Here is a 17884-nt window from a genome sequence, read left to right on the forward strand (position 1 = left end):
CCTTAGGCTCCCGCTGCTGGCACTCTCCTGCTGCTTCCTGGCCACAAGCCGCCACCGCCCCGCCAGCCCTCTGCTCAGGCCAGGGCCCCCTCACTCTCTGCCAAGCCTGGGCCATGGGGCCCAGGGGCTCTCAGCACCGCCTGGGTAGGTGGCCGCCAGGTGGTCACCCTGGCCTTGTCAACCCCACTCATAATCCAAAGATAAATGACTCGAACCAAGATGTCAGTAATCACCCATTAAATTAATAGAGCTTTAAGACACTCTCATTCTACTTCTTGGTGAGGATGTGATGAGATGTGCACCCCCAAAACCTGTTGCTGGGAGAGCAAATGATTGATACTGCCCCTCTGGAAAGAATTTTGACCGAATAGAACGACAGCCTTAAAAAATATTACATACTTTTTAATCCAGCAATTGAGGAATCTATCTTACAGACTATCTATGATAATCGAAAATATGAACATATTCTGTGTGCATAACATATGCACACAAAAATGTTCACAAAAATGCAGCACTATAATAGTGAAAACCTAGAAAGGACACTACAGCAGGTATGTATATATGGTTTAGTGCAGTGGAATATTATAAAGCCATTACACATGTTTACAAGAGATTTCAAAATACATCACAAATGTTATTTAATGTTAATTGGTAAGAGTGTTCAAAAAGGTCTAAACAGTAAAGATGCAAATATGTTAGAAATACACATACATAGCATTAAAAGGTTTGCACAAAATATGCCAAATTTGTGAACAGTGGCTTTCTAGGTGGTGACACTTTTTTTTTTTTTTTTTTTGGCTGTGCTGGGTCTTAGTTGTGCCACACGGGATCTTTCGTTGCAGTGCGTGGGCTCTTCGTTGTGGCAGGCGGGCTTCTCTCTAGTTGTGGCGTGTGGGTTTTCTCTCTTTCCAGTTGTGGCGTGCAGACTCCAGGGCGCGTGGGCTCTCTAGTTGAGATGCGCGGGCTCAGTAGTTGTGGCACAAGGGTTCAGTTGCCTGGAGGCATGTGGGATCTTAGTTCCCCGACCAGGGATCAAACCCTCATCTCCTGCATTGGAAGGCGGATTCTTTACCACTGGACCACCAGGGAAGTCCCATGGGTGGTGATACTTTTAATGGTTCTTATTTCATTATACTTTTCTGGATTTTTCTGTTTTCAGCAATGAACACTGACAAATAAAAGAATACTATTCATTCAATGACTATCTAAAAACAGAGTTAAAGGAATGTACAAGAAATTGGTATAGTGGCTGTATCTAGAAAGGGGGCTGGAGCAGGGGTCAGTATAGGAGGATGCCTTCCTTTTCCATTTGTATCTTCTGATGTCTTCTAAGTTTTGTACCAGGCTTGTATTACCTATTCAAAAATAAATAAATGAAAAAATTTCAAAGAAGATGCAGAAATACTAAAGCCACAGTTGCTGGGAGTAGAGTGTGAGAGGAAAGCAAGGAAAGTGCTTTCAGCTCCTGAGGGAGATGAGACTCAAGGCCTGGACTCCTCTTGGGCCCAAAGTCTACCGCAAGTCACCCAGGACCTGGCTAGGCCAGTGACTTTATTCTGTAAGGCCTGCTTCATCTGACCCCAAATTGGTCAGGAGTCAGGCCATCTCCTCCCGAGAGTGGTTTTCCCAAGGGTAAAGGTAGGCAGGCCAGGGAAGGGACTCCAGGGGACACTGGTGCAGGACCTCCGAGCTGGGACCACCTGTGTCCCCTGGGCCTGGCAGAGTAGGACCCAACACACGAGTTGAATTGGTGGGGCCCCCCATAACTACCCAGTCACCTTCTGAGTCAGGATAATCATCTAAAAGGACCCCACCCTGCCCCCCATCAACCCAAACAGTGCAAATGTCCAAAGTGGCTTCATCAACCCCAGGAGTGTGGCCTGTAAAGGGCACCTGATGTGTGCTAGATAAGGCCAGATAAAGAGCAGCTTTTCTGGGCTTCCCTGGTGGCCCAGTGGTTAAGAAGCCACCTACCAGTGAAGAGGACATGGGTTTGATCCCTGGTCCGGGAAGATCCCACATGCCGTGCAGCAGCTAAGCCCGTGCACCACAGCTACCGAGCCTGCGCTCTAGAGCCCGCGAGCCACAACTACTGAAGCCAGCGAGCCACAACTACTGAAGCCCGCGTGCTTAGAGCCTGTGCTCCGCAATAAGAGAAGCCACCACAGTGAGAAGCCCGCGCGCAGCAACGAAGACCCAACACAGCCAAAAATAAATAAATAAATTTATTTTTAAAAAAAAGAGGAACTTTTCTGAGATAAAAGCTCGATCCTTCCTTAATCACCCTGGGTTCTAATTTGCCCTGAAGTTTTCTTTACACACACAGAGGTGCGGGATACTGACTCTGCTCAGCAGGGAGGACAGTGCAGCTTCCTGCCAGGCCCCTGGGACCCAAGGGACATCCTGTGGCTGCCAGGGAGGCTCGGGGCAGTGTGTGCTCACAGGCAGCACAGGGCACCACAGCAGCCTGGAAAGTCAGGTCGCAGGCCCTGGAATCCGGAGCTTTCATTCCTTCTTTAAAGTCACAAGTCTGACACCTTCCCTTCCCTTGTGCTCCATGTGCACAACTTCAAATGTCAGAGACACTTTACACAAATAGGTGGAGAAAAGGACTGTTCAGAAAACGTTTATTGTAGTTTGATGACACCTGTCAAACTGTGGTTCTGAAAGCAAAGCAAAAACAATATTAGGGGAAACTTAGGGTGGACTCATTTCTTAGAGAAAGTTTATGATTCTACCGCTTCAGAAAGAGCAATAATTTACTGAAAATAGTTAATTTAAAAAACAGAACTCAGGAACTACTATGACTTTTCAGATGGGGAAAGCAAGCCCCTGGGAGGGTGAGAGCCCAGCCGGGCAGCTACTGGGGGAGGGGCTGGGTGCCACTGACGTTTGTGGCTTCACTCAGCAGGCCGACTGCCCCCTCCCTGAGACCACTCACAAGTCACTGGGTGGGGAAGGGGCATTCAAGAGGTAAACATGATTCCAGCAGGGGACAGCTCCAAGGTCCCAAGGGAGGGCTGGTCCTGCAACGGCTGCCTGGACAGGCGTCATCTTCACACGATGAGATGAGAAGGCTGAACGTGAAGACCTTCTTCCAGCTCCTGTGTGAGTGAGAGTAGATTCAGAAAACTGCCGCTACGCGGCAGCAGTCACGGCTTTACTGTTCACCAGCTTCCCAGCTGAAGGGTTGTCAGGGCACACAGGTGCACACAGCCACAAAACACGGCATCTTCTCAAATAATTCCAGAACATGATATGGCACAGCCCCAGCCTCTCCAGCAGGAGATTTCGCTACAGGTTAGGGTAATATTCTGATGATGTGGGGCTTCCTGCAGCTCCCCAGTCACCTTCCATGAGTCGGGGGGAATCATCTAAATGGACCCCGCGTCCCGGAGCAGAGGCCTAGTCGTCGTACTGCACTTCCGCCCGGAGCTCCTTGGTGACGTAGTTGGCCAGCATCGCCAGAAGCTGCTGCTGCAGGGCCTCACTGCCCATGACCAGCATGGTCAGCTGCACGGCGTCCGTCCACTGCAGGTGCCTGACGATGGCAGTGGCTTCGTTAAAGAGCTTCTGCTGCTCGGCAGGTGGCAGCTCCATTATGATCTGAGGAACTGGCTTAAACTGTCCACTTGTCATCCATGCGCCTAACAAACCCCCGACGGCCCCCCCCTAGAAAACAGGAAGGACTCAATTAGTTGGTCATTTATATTCATAAACGATAGTCACAGGTTCTCGCTGAGTTCACATCTACCGTTGTGACGAGTGGGCACATTCATGAGCGGGTCAGAATGGGCTTGGCTTCATGCCTGCTCCGCCAGGAGGGCAGAGGGCAAAGGTTGACGTGGCCTTTGGTCGATTTGGCTCAGATAATTGACACCCAAACATGCCCTCCCCTAAGCTCTGCGCTCACAGTGCAACACAAAGCATCTCCCCTCCTGAGAGCTGTGCTAACTAAAATCCTCTTCGTGGGCGGAAGGTTTCCATGCTTCTCATAAAAATCTCTCTCATCTCAAAGAACAGGGCTGAGAAGCAAATGCATTTTCAGGGAGAACCATCTCAGTGGTGAGGCTGAGTTTCCTCCACTGGATGGCTAATATGAGTCTCAGCCCTGAACTTTGAAATTTCCAGTGGAACCACGTGGTTATAAAGGACCCTGCAGACAGATGAGGAGGTATTTTCTCTTGAAACAATGTTTTTCATACAACCCCTCCAAAGTTGTATGATGATAAATAACAAATTTAGTGTATTCAACTACTTCTCTTTCTGCTACCCCAAAAGGGCACAAACATTATTTTTAAATGTCAATTTATTATTATCAAAGTTAGAGCACACTATTTTGGAATTTGAAGACCTTGTATCAATGGAAAGTTCTATTTAACCAGGTCAGGTGCAGTCTGCTACAGGAAGATGTCCTAGAGCAGGGGTCTCAAACTCAAGTGCCTACAGGGGTCAGGCAGGTAGCTGAAAGGACTGAAGCGAGCTGAGTGGGACTGTGGTGACCTGGAGAGACAGGTCGCTGTCTAAAGGAGACACGGCTACCCTACGCCAGCCACTTGCTGCCACATGGAATACCAAGTATGTATCTTTCAAAAGTCTTATGAGTTTTATTTATTTATTTTTTTTTGTGGTACGTGGGCCTCTCACTGCTGTGGCCTCTCCCGTTGCAGAGCACAGGCTCCAGATGCACAGGCTCAGCGGCCATGGCTCACGGGCCCAGCCGCTCCGCGGCATGTGGGGTCTTCCTGGACCGGGGCACGAACCCGTGTCCCCTGCATCGGCAGGCGGACTCTCAACCACTGCGCCACCAGGGAAGCCCTGATTTTTAAATATCGGCAATCAGATATTGAAAAGACGCAGCCCAGCTGGACTTGGTGACTTTCTTTAAAAGAGTAGAGTATGGAAAGGGGAAACAGTAACTTTGCAGTGGAGAAACCTGGCAGACACGACCTTAGCCAGGTGATCAAGGTGAGCATCACAAGGGAGGTCCTGTGGGTGTCATATGTCCCTGAAATGTGTAACAAGAAGGGCACTGCACCTCCACGGTATTCTTTCCAAAGATCCATAACCACAGTCTACTCGTGAGAAAGACATCAGGCAAACCCAAATTGAGAGGAGCTCTTCAAAATACCTGACCAGTACTCCTCAAAAGTATCAAAGTGGTGAAAAACAAGACCAGAGAAACCCTCAGAATGAGAGAAAATATTTGCAAATGAAGCAACCGACATGGGATTAATCTCCAAAATATACAAACCGCTCATGCAGCTGAACATCAAAAAAAGAAACAACCCAATTCAAAAATGGGTGGAAGATCTAAATAGACATTTCTCCAAAGAAGATATACAGATGGCTAAAAAGCACATTAAAAGATGCTCAACATCACTAATCATTAGAGAAATGCAAATCAAAACTACAGTGAGGTACCACCTCACACCAGTCAGAATGGCCATCATCAAGAAATCTACAAACAATAATAGCTGGACAGGGTGTAGAGAAAAGGGAACCCTCATGCACTGTCGGTGGGAACGTAAACTGGTACAGCCACTATGGAGAAGAGTATGGAGGTTCCTTAAAAAACTAAAAACAGAGCTACCATATGATCCAGCAATCCCACTCCTGGGCATATATCCGGAGAAAACCATAATTCAAAGAGATACATGTACCCCAATGTTCACTGCAGTACTATTTACAATAGCCAGGACATGGAAGCAACCTAAATGTCCATCGACGGAGGAATGGATACAGAAGATGTGGTACATATATACAATGGAATATTACTCAGCCATAAAAAAGAATGAAATAATGCCATTTGCAGCAACATGGATGGACCTAGAGATTGTCATACTGAGTAAAGTAAGTCAAACAAAGACAAATATCATATGATATCACTTATATGTGGAATCTAAAAAAAGGTACAAATGAACTTATCTATGAAACAGAAAGAGTTACAGATGTAGAAAACAAACTTATGGTTACCAGGGGGTAAGGGGGAGGGATAAACTGGAAGACTTGGATTGACATATACACACTACTATATGTAAAACAGAAAACTAATAAGGACCTACTGTATAGCACAGGGAACTCTACTCAATACTCTGTAATGGACTATATGGGAAAAGAATCAAAAAAAGTGGGGTAAAAAAAACAAGACTGGGGAGACTGAAGAGACATGACAATTAAGTGCAATGTACTGTCTTGTGCTGGGTCTGGGACAGAAAAAGATCATGGATGCAGAAACTGATAAAATCCAAATATAGTCTGAAGAATAGTTAATAGTAATGTTAGTGTTGGTTTCTTAGTTTTGACAAGTGTGCCTTGGTAATATAGGAACTGAAACTGGGTGAGAGATATATGGGAATTCTCGGCATTATCTTTGCAACTTCTCTGTAAATCTAATATTATTCCAAAATAAAAAGTTTATCTAAAAGAATGCAGCCCAGGCCACAGAGAACCCATTTGCAAGCTGGACTCAGCCAACAGTAAGTAAATCTTGCACCATCTCAGGAAACCAAGTATGGAGGCACCTGGTAGCACACACCTTCTCTGGGGACCAGCCAGCCTCATGTCCTAGAGGCTGAACACTGCCCTTAGACAGCTTCCCCCCAGTCTGAAAATAGGGAGCATTCTAGGGAGGGAGGGCCAGTCATTTACAAGTTTTACTGAACTTTTCCCCATGACACCAGTGAAACACTTAAGAGCTGATAAGAGTTGCACTCATGTGCACTAAACCTTGGTGAGAACATCAATATTTGATTTAGAGCAGCACTTAATGCAAAAAGTCGCCAGGAAATATCGACCAGAAAATTACCAAGTCTTTGGAGAAGAGAAAATTCCTTTGTTTTCTGGGTAAAATGATGCTCCTGCCCATGACCAGGGGCTGCAAGTAGGGAATCCCTGGGGTTCTCTTTGCAGACATCCTGTTCTCTACCAGCTTTTACTCAATCTGAATAAAATATGTCCTCCCAAAATGGCATTTGGGCACAGCTATGTGATAAATGATCCCAGCTAGCCTTCCCTGAGCACATTAGATGGGGTGGGACAAAGATACAGGATGTCACTGAGGAAGAAGGCAATGGCCTTGTCTCCTCCCTCACGGGCTACTTCCTGGATGGCAAGAAGCTGAAGTCAAGACTCACTAATTCACAGAGTCTGGAAATGGAAATGCATAGATGGAAGGTCTGGGGCCACCCACAGGCTGATTTTTCTCCCCGGTGTGGGCTCAGCTTAATACAGTGTCCTTGAATGTCAATCCTGCTACCAGAGGGAAGAACAGAGCAGGAAGCCTTACTGGTGAGCTGGGACACAGAAACCAACCTCAGCAGAAAAGCGGTCACCTCTCCAGCCTGTATTCATGTGAAGACTGCAAGCCATACAGAAAGGACTTCCACCAGACTGTGAGCTTTCCCAGGCCCTGTATCCCACCACAGGCTGCCTGGCACAGAGGAGGCATTCAGTAAATATTTACTGAGCCCAATGCAGCAGACCATGCCTTGAGCCGATGCCCCTGTGTTGCAGGGTCCACCTGAGGCACCTCGAGGGAGGCCTTATCTGGCCCCTCCTCAAGTCAGACCTGGACAGCAGCCAGCTCTCTGACACCACCCCTAGCCCATGGTTTGGGCCACAGAGGAATTCTTCCGGTTCCTAATCCAAAGGAAGCAACTTCATTCTAGCAACAATGAATGATGGGAAAATCAGCCAAAGTTTCATTTATTGCCAGAAACGGGTTCCCAAACAGAAGCAGGTGGTAAAAGAAGGGGACAGGGGTGATCACTCCACGAGTTAGCTTATTGCTTTTCCTGCGTTGGACTGCTTGCTTTCAGAATGGGGAAGCGCTCTGGGAACGAGCTTATGTAAAGTGGCTCTACAGCATCAGCCCCCAGTAGGTGCCTGGCAAATCTCAGCTTCCTCTCTGGATGTGTAATGGTGATGGGGGGAGGGAGACTGTCCAAGGGACCCAGGATACCCTGAAATCTTCAGACTCTAGGACACATCCCTGGGGGGAAAGGTGTCCTCCAGGGCTGCATGACAGATGCCATTTGAGAGAGCCCTGCACTTCTGAGACATTCACACAGAAGCTTGTGTTTTTAACAGGATGACTTATGTACCCAAAGATCATTTCACAGAAGCAACCTCAACTCAACAAACTTCTCACACAGGGCAGAGGCTTTTATGAGGTCTCTGAGGTTTCAAAGGTCTTTTTTTCCCCAACAACTGCACTGTCCCTGTGAGGCACTTGCACTTACCAACGGCTAGTCCTGGTGGGCCGCCCACCAAACCACCAACGAAGGCCACGGCCCCTGTGACCAGGGCGCCCCTCCCGGAGTGCCTGACGGCCGCCCTCATTTTCCTCTCCTCAGAGACAGAGCACAGCAGCCTCATGATGTCCTCCACCGCGACGGGCATCGCAGCAGACCTTGAAGGAAGCATTCCAAAGGAGAGTTTTAATGAGTGAAGCATATTTCTACCCAAATGTTACTCTTCCTAAAGTTTTAAGGAAGGTTCCCCATTTTTGGTACAGAACAGTACCTCTGCTGTATGCACGATGACAGCACTCCCCAGTCATGTGCCAAGTCCTTTGCCAAAGAGAAAGCAGGGCAGCTTTCAGTTAATAAGCAGACTGAATCAGCAGGGTGGATGAAAGGTCTTCTCTGCCCTCTGATTAACTTCTGATTTACAACAGGTTAAGGAGCAACGCTGGCCACATGTTCCACCAGTTCATCACGAGTGAGGCAAGTCTGAGCTCTCTTGCATCAGGGCCTTTCAGCTGGCTCAGGCAATCCCCGAGCGCAAACCTTGGCCGACTGCACAAAGTCCCAGCCCCTGGTCGTCTCCTGTGTGACAGGGCATCTATGCCCACGCCAAGCCAGAGAAGGGGAAAGCACAGGACTCTGCAACCACACAGCCTTCACCCACTGGATGACCCTGAGCAGAATGGCAGATTCTTCACCTGTAAGATGGAGATAAACCACCTATAGGCTGGATTCTTGCAAAGTGTAAGTAGAATGGAAGCAAAGTGCCTGGAGCGAGTCTGGAACACTGCAGACTCTCAGACATGATGGCTCTAAATGAACGTTTGCTTCCTAACATACACCACTGGCTTCTATAAGCAACCACTCATAGAGTCAATCCAGTTCTACTCATGAGACATCAAAGGCAAGGACAGGATGATGTAGTAAGATGAAACAACCAGAGAATAAAAGAAATCAAAGAGTTCCAGGGGTTTGCATATGGATGGACAGATGACAGATGGATGGGTGTACTTTGGAACAATGACCTTTAGAAAAATTCTCTGGGGTCAGGAAACTGTTTGCCACACTAGCAGGAAAAGGACAGGCAGGGGCAAGGGTGAGGGCAGGGCAGGCTCTGCCCCAAGGTTGGTGGGAATGGAGAGCTTTGGCACTGATGGGCCACCTGGCAGGATAGGAAGTAAAATCAAAGCAGCAATGAGCAGGTGATTCTCCTTCCAGCTTCGGCTAGACCCAAGGCTTGATGGGCACTTTCCTTTCTCACCAACACTCCCCTTTTCATTTAAGGCTGAGACATGCAAACATTCACTAAAGGAACTCGACTGTGGAAGTTTGGAGCAGACTCTATTACTCAATATCTTTTGGATATATGAGGTTTTTTTTTTTTTAAACCCAAGAATAATCCAGAATTAGTCTCTAATGTAAAATTATCCTCCCAATCCCAAGAGAGAATTCTCAGCCCTTAGAACAAATCTGTGGATCTCCTGTATCACCAGTCAGAACGTCTTTGTAGTCCCAGGAGAGGTAAGAGGGATCCTGTGCTCCAGCCCCTGTAAATTTCCCCTCTTTTCCTTTTATATTCTTGACATCAGTGATTCTCCACCAGTGCACAGGAGTCACTGAAGATCTTGTTAAACACGGCCCCTATGGGCAGGGTGAGATTCTGTATTTACAAGCACCCTCAGGTGATCTTCTGCCCTCACTTTGGACAGCAAGAGTCTATGAGAGCATGACTCAAGATGTCTGACGTCTGTTACTCAGTCCTTGAGTTCAGAAATGCAAAGAGGCATCCCCCAGATGTGTCTGTTCACCAGGGGTGTGAGAGGCAGTGGAGGGGCAGTCCTGCAGGGTTGCCCAATGGACTAGAGGAGAATTCAAGTGTGTTTGTCCTTGCTCTGTCTCCCAAGTGTCCTGGATCTGCTAAAATGCCTGCTAGCTTCCAGGCCCCTCTGCTCACCAGCGGTGACCACGTGTAGACAGAGCACATGCCCCCTCCTCCTCCCTGCAAGAGAGCCCCCTTCCACCCTTCCAGAGGTCAAGAATTTTCCAGGCACAACTGTCAAGATAACATTATAGCATTAATAACAGCGAAGGAACTGCACTCAGAAGTGGGGGGAGAGAGAGTAACCTGATTTACCCAAAAGCCATGGTCCTGTAAAGCTATGCAAACAAAATGTTTAATTTCAAGTACATATTAAGATAACCAAAGGAATTAATTTCATGGTAAAACCTTTCAAAAAGCTAAAAATCCTCCTGTAAAATATCTAGTCACCTTCTAGCTTAGCTCTGGTTTATATCCAGCTTTTTATCTGTCACTTATGCTGAAAAAAGGGAGATGAAGCACAGGTCCCTCGAAGGCCCCTCTGGAGGCTGCAATGAGCCTCCCATTCCCAGAGGCATGAAGACCTTGAGCCTTGCCATGCTTGATCTGCAAGTCTGGCTTCTAGGCCAGTGTACTCTGCCCAGATGCCACTCCTAAAACAGGTTTTCTGCAGAATTATGGATCTGTACTCTTGAAAGAGTTTCTGCACAGCAAGAAAAGGTATGTAAAAGAGGAAGGAAATAGATATATACCCGTTTCACCCTCTACTGTCTATTAAAAAAAACCCACAAAACAAAAACCAAAAAAACAGTTTCCAACCTGCTCTGAATGACTTTAGGTCGAAACCCACAGGGGCTAATGAGACATCACTGTGCAAACGCCACTTCCAACCTCCACTTAGCCCAGTTGGGCCAGCACAAGGCACAAGCCCAGAGCTCTGTAGGACTGGAGAGCTAGCAGGTGTCATGGTGTGTGGGAGGGGAGGCAAGGAAGTGGCCTGATTCCAGCTGGGTTCAATGGTTCCACACCATGGGTAGAGAGGTGGCATTGTGGCTGCCTCCATCCAAGGGAATGCTGGTTTAATTTCCTTGTAAGAATCATTTAGAAGTTAGAGCATCAATAGACTCTTGTTGGGGAAGAAAGGTTTGCAGCCCTATCTCCTGAGCCCTTGCTAAAAAGCTCAGCCTCCCAACTTCTCCAGGGCTGCCAGATTGAGAAAGGAAGCCGGTCCTGCTTCTCCTTCTCCCACTCCAGCTGCCTTTGTCTGTAAGCAGTAGAGAAGTGGGTGAGGAGGGAGGAGACAGGAGCACTCTGATGGGGACAGACCTCAATGGGGCGGGAGTGTGCCTCCCCCCATATCACACCTATTTCAGAATCAGATTTGTCCACGAAACAGGCTCCGGTCACAGGAAGCCCATCTGCCAGCCACAGGGAAGGCAAATGCCAACGTGAAGCCCTGGTTTCGTGTAAGCACCCAGGCTGGTCTGCCGATTACAGCAGGGATCTGGGGGAGAGGGAGATGAGCCCGTCCCTGAGACTATAGCCTGGCTTTCTGAGGTGGACCAGATTGTGAGAGATGAGGAGAGGAAGGCTGCAGAGCTAACACAGACCTCCATGCACACAGCTCTTTTTAAAAATTAGAAAAGCAGGGCCACTTAAGAATCAGAGTGATGTTGCCCACCTGCAATCCTCAGTACTTTCTACTTTGCTGGTGAAATTTACAAAGCTCCAGTGTGCCCACTGGCTCCTATAAACCGTGTCTTTCCACCTCTCTATGCCCCAGGGCAAAGATTGGATCCCATCAGCAAACATTGTCAGATTAGCCCACAGACTTTTTAAAAACGAATTAGTTGCCAGAATTTTAAAATCAAGAGATTTCACATACACCTCAGACTTGTGATTTCTCCTGAAAAATCAAAAGCACAAGCCACATTGGGGCCGCCATCTGCAGCAACGCAGGCCAGAGCCGAGCAGGACCCTAGCAGAGCACACGTTACCTACCTACCTGGCCCATGAGCAGGTCTCTTCACACCCTCTCAAAATATTCCTATTTCTTTTGTTTGTTTGTTTTAAAGGCTAAAGAAGCTACCAGTCCCCACAAAGTTAATCTCCCCCAGCCCCTAAATCAATAACATCCCTTCCTGATCACCTCTAAACTAGCGTCCAGATTCTCTTCCCAGAGGGCAAGGCCAAGGGTGCTCCGCCCTGCGGATATAACACCAGCCACACGCACCGCGGTTCCTGCGGGAAGTCACACGCGCGGGCACACGCACACACAGGAGTTCCTGCAGGAGGTGACACGCACACACAGCCCTCCGTGTACCCCGATTCTCCATATGGAAAATGAATGCACGAAGAGCGTGCGCCCGGCACGGGAGAGCCAGGCCCGTGGCCAGCTGGCACGCCAGCCCCTCCGGGCGCCCCTCCCCCTCCCTGCTCCAGCAGCTCGGAGACCTTTACCTGCGGAGGCGGCGCCGCGAGGTCACAGGCCGCCAGGCGCAGGGACACCAGGCCGCCCCTCCCGGCGCGCAGGCCCCACCCTCCCACCTTCCGGCTCTTCAGCGCTGGGCCTTCCGGGGCGCCACCCACCTGGTCGCGCAGCAGCAGCCGCAGCCGCAGCTGCCGCCGCCGCCGCTGCCGCCGCCGCGATCTCGGCCCAGGCCCGGCTCCGGGAGCGGCCCTCCCGGATGCGGCACCTGGAGTGGGGTCGCTGGGGCCCCGAGGCCGCGCGCACCCCTGCCCTCCACACCGCCCACATCCGTTTTAGGTCCGGGTTCCCTTGGACCTTGCTCAAGCCCGGGGCCTTCCTGGGAGACCCTTTCTCTCTTTGGCCCTTCGCTCAGGACCTAAGGACCCCTCCCTTCCCCCCATTTCCGGCGCGGGAGAGAGCACGGCAGCCTTGACAAGTAAAGGCGCTGAATTAATATTCGGTGAATAGTCGGGGCAGAGTCAAACACCAGCTGGCCTCAGTGCGGGTACCGGCGGCATCTGGGTCTGGGGCTTTGCAAAGGCCTAGCGCCACCTTTGCTCCTGGGGTTCCAAGGGAAGAGGAGGTGCAGCTTCGGGGCAAAGCTGAGGTTGGGGAGGCTCTTGGGAGGGTGCAAAGGCTGAGGGTGGTGGGTAACAGAAGGGCCAGGGACTACTTTAGGGGGCATATGGAGAAGGCTTCCCCCCATCTCCTCCGAGCCCCCCAGACAAGATCTGGCCTGGAACCATCTCAAATCTGAAAAAGACTTCTGGGGGCTTACCCTGCACTGTCTCACTCAATCCTGACAGCAATCCTGCAACATAGGCATGGTTGCCACTGCCATATTACAGACAGGAGAAGGGAGGCAGCAAGGCGCAGAGAGATTGATCTACCCAAGGCCACCAAGATAGTGAGTATCAAGGTCCAGACTCCATATTGGGTCCACCTGCCTCAAAGCCCCTGCTTGTAACCAGCACTCTGCCTTGCTTTCCTGGGTGCTGTGGGCATCCAGAGGGTGAGCCTCTTTCACACTACCAGAACAATTTTGTTACTTTTCTTTTTTTTTTAATGGGTAAGTACTTTGGGTATGTTTGTTTGTGAACTATAGATATATAGATACATATCTCACTTTACTGAGGTATGACTGACATACAAAAAGCTATACGTATTCAATGTATACAAAACCTGATGAATTTAGGGATGAGTTTATACCCATGAAACCATCACCACCATCAAGGCCATAAATACAGACATCGCCTCTGGACGTTTCGTCCAGCCCCCTTTATTATTATGATGATTTGTGTTTGGGGATGTGGTAAGAATACTTAACATAAGATCTACCCTCTTAGCAAACTTTAGTGTACAGTATGGTATTGTTAGCTATAGATACTATTCTGTATAGTAGATCTCTAGAACTTAATTATCTTAGTTAACTGAAACTTTGTATTCTTTATCATCATTTTGTCACTTCTGTTTCCCCTCTGTCCCCATTGTGAGAAAGGGCCTAAAGCATTAACCAGAGTTCCCCTGGCCACAGTGAAATAACCCCATCCCGAATAGGAGCTTTTGTATGAGTTTGGGTAACTTTCAAGAGCGAAAATTAACCAAAGTTAAGAATAGCCCAACTCCCTGGGGTGTCTCCAGGCATGGGCCTGGGTGAGATTCTCCTGTTCCTCTGCAGGCAGCTCGCTCTGGCGGCACATTAAGGAACTGGGCCTGCTCACTTCCCCAGAGATGGGGAGGAGAGGACAGTGGGGAAGGAAAGATGCTGGAAGGGAAAGAAACTTCAAGTTGGGGACCCTCTAGAGAAGGTTAACTATAAGAAGTCATGCAAACGTACAACCCATCAGCAACTTGGGAACTTCATTCTGATATGAATAAAGTCATAAAATGCACACACCAAAGCCCATAAATATAACACATGGTACCACATTCTCATAATGGCAGCTGGACCTCCTGCGAAGTGGAGGAGGTCCCATGAATGAGGTGCACAGTGGGGTCTCCATCCTGGTGTGGTGACTGTGTACTGACCCAGCATCCAGCTAGTGCCTTCATAATGCTTATAGTCTTAAGGTCTGGCTGGATGACCTTGGGAAACTTCTCTGTGCCTCAGTTTCCTCATTTGGGAAATGACAGTAATAATAGTACCTGTCTCATAGGATTGTTCTGAAGATTAAAGGAGGTAATGTGTAGGAATCTAGATCATTCTTGTTTACATCATAGGTTATGAAAATGAACCTCCAAATTCCCAAATGTGAGCCTCATACGCCCAGAGTGGCAGGAAATTCAATTCCACCCCAGCCTTCATAATGCACCCTCTTCCTGGTAGACCCAACAATCTCCCAGGGTGCTAGGTTTTGTTCAGAGAGCCAGATGGAGCCAGAACTCAGGTGGGGTCCCCTGAGGCCAGCGCCCTCATTCTCCCCTTTTCCAGAGGATGAGTGAGGCAGCTCCCAACTTACACAGCTCTTTCAGGATAACCCTGCCCAGACCCAGGGCTGGATGATCCAAGCACAGGACACACACATAAACCCCTGCAATCTCTTAATAAGAGCATACGAGTAAACCAGATGTCATTTTCAAAACTAAAATGTGTTCTTTTTATTTGAAATGACCTCTAAGGAAGCACCATAGTCTGTCTGGTGCTTAAGGATTCCTGGGGATCTTGATCTAGCCTCGCAGACAGTCATTTGTCCCAAGGCACTCACAGAGCCAAGGTTTTGGGTCAGGAGAGGTTTCAGCCCCACATGCTGGGTCCAGGACATGTGGGGCTGAAAGGACTTCTGAGTCCTTAGCCCTGGAGGCAAAGGAGGTCTCCTCACCTCCCAGTCCTTCCCCCAGGATGCATTCCATTCCTTTCATCTGTGAAGTGTTCAACACACTTTTTGGCACATACCAGGTGTATTAGTTTCCTGGGGCCCCATAACAAAGTACCCCAAACTGGGTGGCTCAAAAGGGAAACTTATTGTCTAACAATAATATACATCTTTGTTTACTAAATAATTAGCTCTGTTACTTAAACCATAAAAATCACGATTCTCAGATCATTATATCAGAGGAACAAGAATGTTTCTGAATTCTTATAATCTGAATTTTGATTGAGGATCATTGAAGATCCACAATTAATCCATTGTTAATTAATAAAAGTGAATGGTTTTTAATGTGTTAAAAAAATAAAAAAGAAGTCCAAGGAGTTGGCAGGGCATGCTCCCTCCGAAACATGTAGGGGAGGATCCTTCCTTGACTGTTCTAGCCTCTGGTTGTGGCCACCAATCCTTGGTGTTCCATGGCTTGCAGCTGCGTCTCTGCCTTTTCTGTCACATGATGTTCTCCCTGTGTGTCTGTGTGAGTGTCCAAATTTCCCTCTTATTATATGACAGCAGTCATAGTGGAGTAAGGGCCCACCCTACTGACCTCATCTTAACTTGACTATATCTGCAAAGACCCTATTTCCAGATAAGGGCGTATTCATAAGTACCAGGGGTTAGGACTTGAACATATGTTTGGGGGTGACACAATTCAATCCATAACACCAGTTATTCAGCAAATGCCAGCTATGATGATTATTATCCAAGCATGCACAGCATGCACATGGTACCTGCAAGCATGCTAAAAATACCACTCTCAGCCGTGCCTTGTGTCGAGCCTGTTGTATACAGGGGACCATCCAGCCACCTGCCTTTAGTCTTGGGAGAGCTTAATTCCGAAAGGGTTGTTGAGGGACAAGGTGGCTTTGGGACTGGTAATGAGCTCCTCCTGGGCTTCATCATTGTTCTTCTAAATAAGTAATTCATCTTCTTCCTTGCTGTTTACATCCTTCACATATTTGTAGATGGTTATCCTGTCCCTTTAGTCATTACTTAGCACCACTCGACATATTTGCCATGGTGTTGAGTGTGTGCTCTCCTCATTGTCATGATTAGTATTATTATTTCCTCCTGGCCCACTCCCTGGGTCCCTCAGCCACCATCACCACTGTGTGAATCTCCTTCAGGTCCCCAGACTTTCAAGTAACAAGTTCCTTGGCATGGAACATTAGAAGTCAGTAGTGGTGACAAGGGATGCTTGCAGGCCCTCTGGCCCCCTACTCCTCTGTCATTTTTGTCAGTTTCCCCAAAGCCATATCAAATAAATAGACAAGCTAAGTAAAAACAATGTGCTTACAGTGCAAATACTGTTTCCAGACAAATCTCCCTGTCCCTGCTTTCATCCGGATAATCTCAATTTCTTCAACTCTAAAATAAGGATAAGAATTCCCGCTCTCAGCAACCTGGGATTACTGTGAGGTCTACATGAGTAAGAGAGTGGAAAAGTGCTTTGTAAACCACAAAGCAGGGGGAGTGGCAGTACCAGCAATGCCTTCAACATACGATTAGATTTCTGCAGAAAGTTCCAGGGGTCAGCTGTTCTAAAAAGCTAGAAATTCTAAGTTAGAATTTACAAAATGAACTTGATAGAACTGAGATTCACCCTAAAATCTGTTTGTTGAAAGAATATAGAGAAGCCCTACTTCAAAATCTACTATTAGATTTTAGTATTCCAAAAAAAGTGTGGAACTCAGAGCTGGATGGGCCCTTGGAGACATGTTACAGATGGCCCTGAGGAGGCTTTGGAAGGTTATGCTGCTATAAAAGATTTTTTTTTTTTTTAATCCACCTTGTCTTCCATTTCAGATCTCACTGAAGAGTTCTTCTGTACCCAGAAGACTTATTTTCAGTCTGAGAAGAATGATTTTCAGTGGTTCTGTTGAACATGCAATTCTCATGCAAGTATTTCTATAATTACCCTGTTTCAGTTATAATACAGTTTCTGGAACAATAGGACTTTTATTGTATTGCCATATCTGTTATAATAGATGTTTTATTACAGAAAATTATGGTAGAGTCACTATTATGATTCTGAAGTTTTTATTTCAAATTGTTCATAGGATGGAAATTCTTTCTCCCAAGTAGTTTTTACTTTAATGGTGCTTTGAGTTTTTTGGGTTTTTTAAACTATTTTTGGGATTTTGTTCAATGGCAGAAAGTGTTCTTTTGCTCCAGTACATACTGTGGATGAAAAGTTACCCCTGGTGTTTGTTTGTTTGTTCTTAGCGTGTGGTGCACAGAAATTTTTTTTTAAAATGCCATCTAGATTGTTCTATATATAACTGCATACATTAGCCTGCTCAGGCTGCCGTAGCAAATACCACAGACTGAGTGGCTCAAACAACAGAAATTTATTTCTCACAGTCTGGAGGCTAGAAGTCCAAGAGCAAGGTTCTGGCAAAGATAGGTTTCATTCTGAGGCCTCTTTTCTTGGCTTGCAGGCAGCTGCCATCTTGCTGTGTGCTCATATGACCTCTTCTAT

General features: G+C 47.6%; 1 protein-coding gene and 1 long non-coding RNA gene across 5 annotated transcripts; one reads left to right on the forward strand and one right to left on the reverse strand.

The window, feature by feature from the left end:
* Positions 1 to 2611: 2611 nt before the first annotated feature.
* Positions 2612 to 12594, reverse strand: CUNH19orf12 (chromosome unknown C19orf12 homolog). 4 transcript variants are annotated; one of them, XR_003792066.1, is made up of 4 exons: positions 12529 to 12594; positions 8244 to 8413; positions 3351 to 3671; positions 2612 to 3104 (listed from the first exon to the last, which is right to left on the reverse strand). XR_003792066.1 is itself a non-coding variant. In XM_029213016.1 (3 exons), the coding sequence occupies exons 2-3, from the start codon at positions 8401 to 8403 to the stop codon at positions 3406 to 3408; spliced, it is 426 nt and encodes a 141-aa protein (XP_029068849.1). In that variant the 5' UTR covers positions 8404 to 8413; positions 12529 to 12594; the 3' UTR covers positions 2612 to 3405. The 4 variants fall into 4 exon arrangements, 3 of the variants coding, with proteins under 3 accessions (XP_029068849.1, XP_029068864.1, XP_029068858.1); XM_029213016.1 differs by having other exon boundaries at positions 2612 to 3671; XM_029213031.1 differs by lacking the exon at positions 12529 to 12594 and adding an exon at positions 12302 to 12435 and having other exon boundaries at positions 2612 to 3671.
* A 130-nt stretch (positions 12595 to 12724) lies between these two features.
* On the forward strand, positions 12725 to 17409 carry LOC114889709. The gene is made up of 3 exons (XR_003792083.1): positions 12725 to 12998; positions 13345 to 13445; positions 17209 to 17409. It is a non-coding gene; the product is annotated as an uncharacterized LOC114889709 (long non-coding RNA).
* Positions 17410 to 17884: the final 475 nt, after the last annotated feature.

The sequence above is a fragment of the Monodon monoceros genome, unplaced genomic scaffold (assembly GCF_005190385.1).
Source record: "Monodon monoceros isolate NGI ecotype Baffin Bay Population unplaced genomic scaffold, NGI_Narwhal_1 Super_Scaffold_10, whole genome shotgun sequence".
NCBI classification, from domain to species: domain Eukaryota; kingdom Metazoa; phylum Chordata; class Mammalia; order Artiodactyla; family Monodontidae; genus Monodon; species Monodon monoceros.